This window comes from Euwallacea fornicatus, chromosome 23 (genome assembly GCF_040115645.1).
Source record: "Euwallacea fornicatus isolate EFF26 chromosome 23, ASM4011564v1, whole genome shotgun sequence".
NCBI lineage: Eukaryota > Metazoa > Arthropoda > Insecta > Coleoptera > Curculionidae > Euwallacea > Euwallacea fornicatus.
Genome location: NC_089563.1, coordinates 1,154,766 through 1,168,159, shown reverse-complemented (window position 1 = coordinate 1,168,159; position 13,394 = coordinate 1,154,766). Strand labels below are relative to the sequence as shown.

General features: G+C 36.3%; 2 protein-coding genes across 2 annotated transcripts in view; both read right to left on the bottom strand.

Annotated features, from left to right (window-relative positions):
* The window catches only part of brat (brain tumor), a 63,861-nt gene extending 57,907 nt beyond the window's left edge, over positions 1 to 5,954 (bottom strand). Inside the window, exon 1 of the mRNA XM_066295758.1 lies at positions 5,821 to 5,954. The gene's annotated coding sequence lies outside the window, so the exon portion shown is untranslated. The remainder of the gene's footprint in view (positions 1 to 5,820) is intronic.
* Positions 5,955 to 10,080: 4,126 nt separating this feature from the next.
* On the bottom strand, positions 10,081 to 12,047 carry LOC136346545 (myo-inositol 2-dehydrogenase-like). Its single transcript, XM_066295782.1, has 7 exons — positions 11,923 to 12,047; positions 11,792 to 11,871; positions 11,570 to 11,738; positions 11,337 to 11,516; positions 11,156 to 11,283; positions 10,851 to 11,090; positions 10,081 to 10,405 (listed from the first exon to the last, which is right to left on the bottom strand). The coding sequence occupies exons 1-7, from the start codon at positions 12,003 to 12,005 to the stop codon at positions 10,122 to 10,124; spliced, it is 1,164 nt and encodes a 387-aa protein (XP_066151879.1). The 5' UTR covers positions 12,006 to 12,047; the 3' UTR covers positions 10,081 to 10,121.
* Between the last annotated feature and the right edge of the window lie 1,347 nt (positions 12,048 to 13,394).

The window sequence follows — 13,394 nt, the reverse complement described above, 5'->3', positions numbered from 1 at the left end:
GGACTGTAGCACTAGACTTTGGTAATCATAACACAATCAGCGATTGGAACAATTATACGAGCTAAATTAATCGTATTGAAATCGTACAGTTTATAGCATCAGATTTCGAATTAAACACTGGTGAAATGAAGGTTATTGTATGTAAGTGGGTTATTGTAACACCTCTGCCGGTTCAACAATGTTCTTATTTAATTCGTGTATTAACTATTGGTAAACACGTAATAATAAAGGAACCATAGTGCAAATCGACTTTGTGGGAGGAAATCGATGGAAGTTCGGTTTGAGTGCTTAAAATTAATGTTTTGTGCTATTCAAAAAACAAAACTATGTTTTACGTGTTTCAAGGGTTGAGAGTTTATATAAGTGAAATAGTGAAGGTTTGAACAACGTTTGTGCATATACAACACAATTAGGAAGTTTAAATCCACTTGTTCAAAGCAAAATCATTTTTATTTTGGAGAACTGCGCAATAACCCCTCTAGAGAGGTACTCGTTATAAACCGCCTTGAAGGATATAAAGACTGAAGGAAGAACTACTGGTTGGTGATTGCTGCTGTTTTTCTTCCCTGGATTGTTGTTCATGTATATGTTCTCTAAGGAGCCTCATTACTGTAGGTTTTCCAATAACGCAAGCGGTTTCAGGCCGTCGATAGAAAATCTGATGTGTTTGCCATTAACGTCGATCACAAGGGCATTGTAGCGACGCTCTGACGTTTTTTTTACAAGAAAACTTCATCCGTTGTTGCTAATTTTTGTTAAATAAAAATATCGTCAGAGCCGTAGCTTTTTCTACCATCCGTATTACATTATCGTTGGCCGCACAGTATTTCAAAAAATCTGCTAGTAGTGTTAAGACCATTCACACGGCATTTTGAATGTTGTTGCTTTGATGTCATCTTTCGATGCACCAGGAATGTTTCCGTGATATGTGATTGCGGTTTAAATTACCCGTGCGCAAGTTCGACCACCGCATTAGCTGCCGGATAGCATATACTATACAGGGTGAGTCGGGAGGATCGTGCCAAACTTCAGGAGCGTGTTGTACATGAAAAATAAATGTAAAAAAACTCAAATGTTGTTATCCGATTTTCGTTTGTTTACAAGTTATAGCGTAAATAAAATTAAAACATAAAATTTAAAAAAAATATAAATTTTATTTTTATAAAGTCGAAAGTAATTTTCAACATAAGTTTTCAGTAAACGTGTGGTGTGGTATAATTGAAAGTTATTTAATTAGCCCTTTTATTTTGGAGAATCGCCTCACGGGAGAACGCTACTTGAATTTCCTTCAAAATGAATTGCAGAGACTTTTTCAGTATGTTCCTTTAAACATCCGAATCCAAATGTACTATCAGCAGGATGGAGCTCCCGCACATTCTGCTCGACAGGTTAAGCAACATTTAGACGAAACGTTTCCTGGACGTTGAATTGGTCGTGGTGGCCCTATTAGTTGGCCTCCAAGGTCTCCAGACCTCACACCGCTAAACTATTGTTTGTGGGGTTGGTTTAAAACTGAAGTGTACAGAGTAAAAGTGGACACTCAAGATGCACTAATTCGACGCATTAGAAATGCTGCAGCTGCTATCAAAGAAAGACATGAAACAATCAGGACCACAACGAATGCTCTTCATAGACGAAGCCGAAAATGTTTAGAAGTTAATGGCGATATTTTTGAACATTTACTATGATGTCCAAACGTTAATTTATGGAATTTCTTATGAAATTTATAATTTTTTTAAATTTTATGTTTTAATTTTATTTACGCTATAACTTGTAAACAAACGAAAATCGGATAACAACATTTGAGTTTTTTTACATTTATTTTTCATGTACAACACGCTCCTGAAGTTTGGCACGATCCTCCCGACTCACCCTGCATTGCCATCCTTAAATGTGGTATCCAGGAATTGCATTAAATTTTTGAACAAGTGGCACTTGAACTGGCTACCTGGTTGGTCTGTAGTAATCTTCAATCATAACCAATTAAATAATACCTGCATCCTTCTGATGGTGGTAAGATAAAAATGTCACAACTTGACGATTATGAGCTTAACTATCGCATTTACCGCAGGATGGGAGTGTTTATTTACCAAGTAACAAAGTAATTTCTTAAAATTTTTAGAAAGAATATCTTCCTGTTGATTAGATGTAATTTGCACTGTTTTTTCTTGAGAAACACAAATATGGGCTTTTGATCAATATACATTTGTAAGTTGCCGCTCTTCTATCATATTTTGTACAAAATCCTAGATCTACCTAATAAACGGTCTGATATGGTCCAAGCATTGAGATCACGACATCTACTGGAGCTGCCCATGGATTTCCTGCACTATGTGAATCCAAGTGGGGCGGTCAACTTCATTGGGACCCCAGTTGGATGTGTCAGGTGGGGCAACTTATTTAAAAGTCCTGCATATAATCGAAATGCTATTGACACTCACCCACAAACGTACGCTCATTTTGAAGTGTAATACGTAACTAAATTTTGTTGTATTTTACCAGCTAACCCAAAGCTTCTTTCTAATTCTGAATCTGATGCCATGAGTTGCCGCATCCAAAACTAACAGTGGACACCACATATTCAGAACTGAGTTCTTGATTTTTAGCGGCCTTTCAATTTTGTCAAATGTGTGAAGACACTTCACGTTTTTTTATAAATTTTTTGTACCAGAAAATTAATTTATTATTTAACATAACATTTTGTGTTTATCCCTAATACTTTTTGGCTTAAAAATCGGGTTTTGGAGAACTCTTCCTCGTAAAGTATGGTCATTACAACTCGTCTTCAGTTTAATTTGTTTAACCACACCTCGACAGCGAAAAGCTCTAAAAGTTGGGCACAATGAGGGAAGGCCGTTCTAATTAAAGGCTTTTAAATAGAGCGAAAGTTACTTCATCCTCCTCAGTGTTGCATTTATTATTTAACATGTAATAATTAAGTATTCAGTTTTCACAAGAGGAAGGTGAGAAGATTAGTGTTTAGTTCTTTAGAACAAATCTTTGTCGAAACGTCTACAAGATGTTTTATCGGACCTTACATTTGCTTTAGTAATTCTTCAAGTTCATATTGAGGGATTCCTAAGGATCTACAGAGACTATTGATCTATTATAATGAAGCAATCCTGCAAATATTCAGTTCAATGACTTCATGGTTCGCACGCTTTTGCTCTGATAGATTGACTGTGTATCCTGTATGCTAACTGATACCATAGAGATTAGGGAGTGGCAGAGAAAAACAGACCTTTTTAACTTCAGTAAGGAATAATATATTAACAAGAGAATTTTGTTTTTTTTAAGGGATTTCCTGGATGTTTTCGATGATTATTTTTAATGAAAGCCGGTTGGTAACAGGACCGTTTATCGCCAAATTACCTTCCCGATATCGGAGCGTGTCCCGGTTATCTCAAAACAAACAAATGAACCGACATCTACGTCCCACGGGTTTGCTTTTATCGAACGCACTTTGCCTCTATTTGGGTCACAAAATTCGTTTTTAATGGAATTGCGCCTGAAAGGCGTTTTTTGTCGCTTTCCGGATTTTTTTTTACTGTTTGTCTGGGCAATCGATTAACCACGATCTTGAAGGTGAAGTAGAGGAGTAATTTTTATGTGTCTAATTTCGAACTAAGTCGAGATAGATTGACCCTAACAGTTTCACAGCTGAGAAATTCTCTGCATTCCTGAAAATTGCCGAAAAAAAAAAGTAGTGCAGAGCAAACCCAGCCAACCTCTTATGCTTCTCCAGAAGGAGAAGCACAAGAGACCTTTTTTTGTGTAATGACAAATAACAATTCCAAGTAGTTGTTAAAACCGGACAACTTTTAATATCAGCAATGACATACATATCCGTAGGAATACCAAGTGTCCGAATTCCTCAAAAATACTATTTAGAAGGCGCCAAGTGGGCGTTTTGGAAAACAATCCGTTAAGCAACCACCGTAGATGTCAGAGCCCAATTAGGTGAGTAATCTCGCGCCAAAAATGGCAGTAAAACCGAAACTCATATTACTTAACATACAAACCCATTAGTAATTAACATTCTAAAACGGGGCATGGCCTTAGCTAGGTTTCCACGCGGATTCTAATACGACTGTTCTGGACGCTTCCATATTTAAGAAATCACCAGCCGTTTTAAAAACGTCATTGAAACGAGATAAACTAATACCATTATACAAGACAAGCTTACAATAATCGTAATCATTTGCGGCCTAATTGGGGCACCATAAAAAACCGGTGAAATAAACCGAGTCGATTTGAAGACCGGTTATCATTTAAGCCAACGTTTGCTCTGTGCAGAGAGGATCATTGAAAATAAAAGTGAAGCTGTTCTGTTCGATTTCTTGCTGTTTTGCTGGACGCAAGAGTAAAGAATAACAAATAAAATCCCAAAACTGAGATTTAAGTTTTAACCACGTAAATCCTGCAATGTTGGCTTTGACATGAAACCTAAAACAACATGCTTACATCAAAGTCCATCATCATCAGTAGAGATAATGTCTCCTGTTAGCTCTCAAAAGGGGGGCTTAATTACTGTGGCCTCTCCTGAATTGTGGTGCGAAAGGGCTTCTGTGTGGTTTTGCTGCGATTATGATGAATTAAGCTCAAAGCAAAATTTTTGTTTGCAACCTCCATTTTAGATTTGGCATGTAAATAGGTATTTTCGCGTACAATTTTCATTTCGGAGGTGAATTGTGGAACGCAGTTATATTCGATAAACCTAAATTAATAAATATTTCCACGAGGCAGCGAGGTAAAACTGGTTTTTACATTTTGAAAATGATTATGTTTTGAAAAGTTTTTTCGTTTTTCTATCGAACACTTTGTACATTGTTATTAAATAAGGTCAAAAAGGTAATTTCGATAAAAACGATTTGAGACGACATCAATATGTTTAATCAACACCTACTTATAGTTCCACCTGAAAGTGTATAATGAAAATGATACCCTGTACTACATTGTCTTAATTTCAGGATCACACGACTTTAAAGGTAGTGACAAAATTCCCCATCTTTGCGACAAGTTTAGATTGCGAAAGAAAATTTACAACTTCCTAGTAAAGAACAATGACCTGGCTTTCTTTTACAATATCCCAGAATCCTGAACTGATTTTGACTTGTTTTCTTTCCTCCCTGGAAATGTAAACTCCGCTCAAATTTTGTTCAGGAAATGGACTGATGAACCGGGAAATAGTTAATTAAATATGTAGGCATTAGAGCTTTATCCACATTCTAGGAAGCGGAAGGAACGGAACGCACCGGTAATTATTTAGAGAAGCGCTACCTGCATTTACGAGGCTTATGCTGAGAATTTATCTATCTAAGCAGCTATTGTAATTCAGACAGGATCAGTGTACATGTTTTAGTATGCCGAAGTAAGTCAGTTTTGAATTCGATAACATAAATCGTTCTCAAAACGTCACTAATGAATTTGAGGACAAATCATCCCTATTAGCGTTTCCGCAATCATCACCATTATTCTTAGCAATAGATGGCACGAACGGCACGAAGTGTGTGTTTTTCGAAAATTCTCAGTCGTTTCTGAAACTCACAGTTAATTGGGAAATCCTGCTCTATATGTCTCTAGATAGAGAAATAAGAATTCTTTGAGAAAATCGAATCCTTTCCAGCATCCAAATGGAGCGTGACGTGACGCAATTTATCCCTGGAGCAGGATGAATAAAGGCAGCTTCATTCACCGGCAAGATGCGCGAAAGGCGGGTGAAATCAAAACAAAGAAATGTCGGGATAAACATACGTATTCACCTTATGAAAACTAATGAGGGTGGTTGGTGGTCTCTAACTGTAAAGATGGAATTCTTACCTTAAAATCGCCATGCGATTTTGATTTTTTCCGGACCAAATGAACAAGCGAAAAAACCGAATGGGGCTCAACAGGGCAAAGTCAATAACACTTGCTGGGGCCCGAGGGGTGCGACTGAGACGACGATATATTCACGACTGCGTCTGCCGGCGTCGCGGCGCACATTTGTCGTCGGTATGCGCCGTTCCCCGGCATTTGTCGCATTGATGGTTTTGCGTTTTGTTTTTCCTCGTTCTTCGGAATATTTCTAAACGCAAATGTCGTTGCATATTGCAGGTGTAACAGGGTATAGTCGCATTGCTTATTAACCACCCAGCATTGATTTATCCCTCTGATGTTCACAAGATGGTGTAATTCACGAGCGATAATTTAGGAATTTCGAATGGTTAAATTCATCCCCCCAAAACGCAGAGCTAATCGTTAACAGCTAATTGCAATCCTCTCCCCTCCTTTTTTTATTGGTAGTACTGTCATCACTGTATGACATTTGATTTTATGTCAATGTCACTGACACGAGACGTTGTACAAGGTGTGTCTTATAAGATCTATGAAAGGTCCACTATCGCTTTCAGATCATTAATATATGCAGAATTTAAAAATAGTATCGATTTTTGCCTATCGCGTCAAAATTTAGATAAATGTGTTAAATTTTGTTGAAATATTCCGACAAGCAAAGGCTTGGCGTCATGAGGTTCAATCGATTCAAAGGAAGCAATTTACTTTTTACTACAACTTACTATAATTATATTATAAAGCATTTTACAGTTGGCTATTAGTTTTAAAGGTGCTCTCTAAACGATCGAAATAATAAAAAAATGATTCAATATGCAGATACACAAACCACGAGAAAGTAGAGAAATCTTCAGGTATCTTACAAAAAAAATTCTTGGTTTATTGTACTAATGTTGACAATTTTATATTAAATTTGGTTTCCGGCATATGTATAACCGCCGAATGTTTGTTTGCTAACTCTTCAAAGAGCTAGACTAAAAAACGTTTTACTACATAAAACGAAACATATTGAGTTCTGTTCTCGCTGCTCAGATAAAGAAAATGTACGATAACCTGGAAACACTAGTCTAATAGAAAATATGAGCAGCACAAGTAATCGATATGTAGCGATCATAAATAGTTAATATTGTTTTGGAACAACAGACAAGATTCACAAAGATGCCGTACTTTCTTTGTGAATAAAACAGAAAGGCTTGCGATAAATACTGGACCACAACAGATATGCCTGCTAGAAGAGAAAATGATTCAGGGAGAGAAAGATGTAGGAAGCTTGGTTCATTAAGGAAAGTTTACTGCCTTCCGAACACCGAAAGATGGACTTTATGAAACAGTTTGTAAACACCCCTAACAAGCACGGCGTCTGTTTCTGCTATATTTTTAATGTAAAAATTTTTATATCTAAGAAAGCATCAATGTGGCCAGATTAACTTAGCGAATCAGATTGATCCTAAAATACGGAATTTAACGAAATATGAGAACTTTGTGAATATCACGCAACCAAGTGGAAAGTGGTGATTAGGTTCCTTTTAAAAATGCTGCAACAAGTTTTTCAAGAAACGAAAAATTTACAAGTTACAAATAGTAGTGCAAGAATTCGTAACAATCTTTTAAAAAAATTACTGCAACTTAAGTATGAAATTGCACTTTCCGCATAACTATTTAGACTGTTTCCCAAATAATTTTGATGAAGTTAATGAAGAGCATGGAAAATGCCCAAAAGTGGAAAAGATAAAGAGCATAGATCATTTTTATGTATTTGCGAATAGAACAAAATCTATCCATTGAGTTTACAAATTAACTAAATCAGTATCTTATAATGTGAAAATATGAAACAGTTTTTGGACAGAAACTTCTTTTCCAGCAAAACCTCACGTGTTGGAAAGAAATGAAATTATATTTCACGTCTTTGTATAAGTATTAAGTAAAGCCACCCTAAGAATTAAAAAGCAACAAACAATATTTGTCTTGACAAGTCTATGTTATTAACCGCAAACTATAAGAATTCTCGAAAAATAAAATAAAAAAACCTCGATCTAATTGAAAATATTAGGGTAAACTTCAGATTAATGATTCTTAAATTCGGATGCGGAACTTTTGAAACTGACCTCGTATGTTGTACTTTATCACGGTGTCTAATTCTTACATAGGCAGCCAGATATACAACAAACAATTCTCACTGTCCTCTACAAGGGTCTTTAAAGAGATCAAATAGATAGGTCTCCCCATTATAACAATCCAGTAAAATCTCATTCATTACACTCCCAAATTTCATCCCATAACCGGTTCTATGGGTGTAATCACACATCCCATTCAACACGTATGTTCAATGGAATGCATCCACCCATATAGACAGTATATGCATTTCGACTATATGATTTTAAACCAGAACCAGTTGGTCTTAATCCTTTGTGTTCGGCCTGGTCATTTGCATAATTTTCTAAAACGAATTGAGTAAGAGAATTACAATAAGCAGCTGATATTTAATGAGCATTAAAGGTCGATATGCGTATCAAAAGCAGGCAGAGCAGACAAGGTGGGACGATAATGTTTTATCAGAAAACCCTCCAAGGGGGTATCTCTTCGCGGCATTCGAGTTGTTTATCGGAAAAGCAATAACCGAAATGCCATAAAGTGGATAAATTATCCTCCCTGACGTTCCTCGGTATAAATTATAGCGGCATTATAATTTCGAAGGTTTCAGAAATAGAAGGGGGGAGTGGAAGGAGCCAAGGGTACGTTTCTTCCAGAAATATTGTTTAATCAGGGGCTGTCTAATGCTAGGAAATGATGCGTTAGCAGCCCTCGGGGATTCAGTTCATTAGCGTTTTACTTTATATCCGATGCAATGATTTAAGAGGATTTAAAGTTTGCGGGACTATTGTGTTTTATGGCTTATTTGCCTTGCCAAATTGTCGATTTTCCATTTCGCTTTAACGTAAAATAAATCGCGTTGATAAAGAAAAATTCCTTATTGGATTTAATATTTAGTACTTTGCGTTGGTTTTACCTTCAAGGTTATCAAATTTTCTCGCCCCCATCGAATAAGAAAAGCGCTTACAATACTATATCAGCTTGAAAATTAATATCGAAGCTACAACTAAGTTACATAACAACCTGCTTAAAAATGTATTCATTTACTTATGGGTTTTGATTGTTTCATATGTTTTATTTAATTAATACTTAAACCAATTACACGAAGAGTAGAAAACATCCATCCACCATAATGTCGAGAACTTTTCATAGTAACCAAAACTACTTTTTTGAAAAGGGTGTATTTAATTAACTTACACAATACATTGTGCCCGTTAAGGGCTTATTGGAGCATAGAAGACACAATACTATCGCAATGACTTTGACTAGTCCGTATTCCGAGTGTTGCAGCAAAACTTTTGCACAATCTTTAAAATACGAATGGAAACCACCACTTTGCAGAAACATCCGACATACCAATTCCATTATATGCTGTTCAAGTATTCCGGTAAGGAAACGCCTTATTTTGATTTTCTCGTTATTGTATATTCAATGCTGCCTCCCTAAAATGCCAAAACGATACTACTCCCTGCCAGTTTTGAAAGAGATTGTAAGAAAACTCAATAACACTTTTCGTAATTTCTTTGATGCCACTACAGCTGCCCTTAGCCATGACCTATTGATAAGTATAATAAAGATCGTTTACATTTTTTTCCCTTCATTCGATCATTCTTAGTTATTCAGCAAATTTATTTTTTTAGGAAGGAGAGACATTTATTTAAATAGAACTCTCTTCAACCGAATTTTTGCAATAACCAAAACTGATCTAAAAAAAAATTCCTTTGTATCCCAAATTAAGCTGACTATTTTTTTTTCTTATTTGACCTAACTGAATCCGAATTTTTTTTTCTCAATACTTGCATGAATTCCTTTTTTGCTATTTAATAACTCAGTCCCTTCATCACCATATATTCAATAAAACCTCTTCTCCTAACTCTGTAGTGAATCAAAAGACAGACCGTCTAATCCAGCTCCGAATTCTATTAAAACATGAGCGAACAAAAAAAATCCTATTCATATTATCCGGCAACTGCGTAGTCATCAATTCGTACAGCTACAAGTGAATGAGTCATCATTTATTCAGAAAGGGGGGTGTCTTTTGTGTGCACTCCGACCCCTCATCGTCGAAGGGTCGGCCCGGGATTTGGGGTAGGTTAAGGGGCTTCCCACGCACGCGGTCCCTCTCCTAGCTATATTGATTCGCGGCCCACAAAAAGATTTTGCTTTGGAGAATTACTCAATTTTTATTTCAATTTTTTTCAATCAATGAACTCCTCTTTAGTCCAGCTAAGTCTGATGATTTTTCCAGTTCGCGCAGATTCTTCCGCTGCAGTAGCAATTTTTGAAACTGCCAAGTTTGCCTCCGGGGTGACGAGAAGGGTATCATTGCCATCCAAAACATCGATAAAATGGAGAAGTTCTCTTTTGTAAGCTTCGCCGTATCTGGATGGGAATGAGTAGTCTATAGGGGCTCTTTTTATGCTTTTGTGAGTGAAGGCTTCGACGGTGCCAACCGGGGAGCGATTCTCTACTTTCAACATACCTGTAAAAACTACCTACTGAATTTGATAATTGAAAGAAATATTTAAGGATAACAGTCATAATTTAGCAACATTATATCTCTTTGGCAGTCGGTGTTGGTTTATTAGCGGAAACATTAGTTTAAAGGCAAATGAACAGTGCCTTGTTGTCATTTTTGGGATTTTGATATTAAAATACAATGCAAAATGCTCATGTTAAAGCAAACATTTATCCAATCTGCAACTCCATAAGCCTCTTTAATAAATGAGCTTCCGGTGGGGAGAATTTCCAAGCATTCCCGCAGGAAAATTTCTTTCAATACGACAGAGTTAACGAACATGATTAACTCATAAATCGCGAAACTTAATATTCGCAAGACGCGTTTTCAGCTTTTATGAGCCCCCAGAGGTGATGTTTATAATTTTGTTAATAAAATTAAATTTTTTCAAATTTATCATAATATATACCTTTCTCTCCGAACACCTCGAGTCTCTGATCGTACCCGAAGCAGCATTGCCGGCTTAGATCAATTATGCCTATGGCCCCACTAGGAAAAGACATGATGATGGCTACAGTGTCAAAGTCGCCTAGCGCTTTTATTTCGGGAATGTTTGAGTTTGCAATGCAAGAGATTTCAAGAGGGAGTTCCCCTAGAGAGTAGAGGAGTTGATCTATGTCGTGAACCGCGCAATCATGAAAGATCCCACCTGTTTTTCAATGAGAGAGAATTTAAAGAATATCTCTTTACATGCGTCAGAAAACGAGTACATACCAGAAATTCTGAGATAATCTATAGTAGGCAAAGGCGAATCTCTACTGCAAACTTTGACAGTTAAAATCTTTCCAACTTCACCACCTCGAACTCTGTTCCTGAGGTTTTGGTACGAAGAGTCAAATCTCCTTAAAATATCACATGTAGGAAGTAACTTGGCAACTCAACAAAATTCTATTACCTGTTAAAGGCACTGAACAGAATCAAGTTCATCTGTTTAGCCAAATCGAAGAGTTTCTTGGTCTTTTCAATGCTTTCCGCTATGGGCTTCTCGCAAAATGTTGCTTTGCCATGGGTGAGAGATTGCTCCAAAATGGCTTCATGAGTGTAAGTGGGAGATGATATTACTACGAAGTTCACTCTGAGCAGAAACGGTTTAATTCTGCGTCGTATAAGGATTTCAATAAAACTTACTTTGGATCTTTATAAACCTGACCTGCGTCTTTGCTAGTGATAAGTTTGGTGGCATTTGGGTCGATATTATAGTATTTTTTAATATTTTCGAGTTTTTTGGTATCGTCATCCACGATATAAAGCAAATTTACTCGTCGTAGTGAGGTCAAATTTGCCAAATGAATGGTACCTAAAAACTCAAATACTTGGGAACTTGTGGGGATTTGATTGTGCTCTTGTTACCCGCTCTTCCTATGCCAAAAATGGCTACTCCGTACACTTGGTTACTGCTTTTCGTCTGAAGTTTCAAGTCAAAAATATGCCTGGAAGCGCTGCTTTTAATATTTCATTTAAACACCAATATGAGTATTTACTGGTAGTAAATTTCATCCTCTTTGGGAGGTGGAGGAGCTTCATAGGTATATGGGGATGGCAGCTTAAATTTCTCAGTAGCCATTGTAATATTGAAATGAGGACGTGATGCTGGTTCGAAATTGGCCTGTTTCATATTAAACGCAAATATGTATTACACGATAAATTATAGGGCGCATCTGATACAATAATAGCTATTTAAACAAGGTGCTCAAGCCCAAATTAATTTTTTTTTCACTACTTAACGGTGTTTAGAAATACAGAGTAACGCGGCAACAAGTTTGAGTTGTCGCGGACCAAAATGAAATACATAAATTTAAGAAAGTGTAGAAAATATTCAGTTGACCACCATGTAAATAAATTTATATCTCTACTTTGTGCTGCACTAATGAACACTGATTTAATTGGTTTTTAGATAATTACTATTAGGTAATGTCTTCAATTTCTAAATAATTGTATGTGAAGGACAAAATAACAGCAATTATGTATTACATATGGCGCAAATCAACAATTTTGAACTTTTACGATTACGATCATAATTTCGTTTCATATTTAGCGAGATAACAAACCTAAACAGCTCAAAAATTGTTATTGGGAGGGTCCAAAACAGTATTTGTTAGCAAATTAAGAACCGTTCCTTAATTAGGAAGATTGGCCATTAGGTAATAAGGCAAACAAGGCGCTTTGTGCATAAAGTCGGTAATGATAAATATCCGGTCAGGTTTAATTTGGCTTTGTCGTCAAAAACATACACTTTAAATGTATTCAGGGTATTATTCTATGACGAGAGGAAAATATTTCAAGGGATGATTGTACTGTGGAGCTTTAAATTGTCCACGCCCTTTGCTAACTTTTTTTTAACGAAAAACTCTTTGTCAACACAAAATCTAAAACAAACTAGTTTCCCGTCGACAATGTTTTTTCATTGTTTACGTACTATTCAATTGAGTTTTCATTGCATTTTTACGAAATTTATAGTTGTTTCTCTGAAAAACTACAATTCAGAGCCGCACGGCATAGCTCATTTCCAATAAGAAAATGTTATATAACTAATGGTCCGATTTCCAACTGATTTAAAATTATTCATAAACTGTATTAAATATTCTTGGTTTGCAAAAAATTTATTAACTCTTAAAAAAATCGCGCAATACATATTAAAGGTAAATAACATGAATGAAATTTAATTAATTAAAATAAATTCATATGTTTAATGCAAAAACCGTCCAAAATGTCCATCCTCCTTTTGAATACATAATCTGCTTCGCCAAGAAATCGAATTAACCGCGCGACCAGTGTCTCGCGCATTTTCGCGTATGGATTTACACGCTCCTCATATTAACGTTATTAGTTCTTTCCTGAAGTTGATGGGTTTCGAATACACTTGAGATTTTAAGTGACCTCAAACATAGAAATCCAGAGGCGTGACGTTCGGGTTTCGCGGGGGTTATCTGATAAAACCACAGCGTTCTATCCG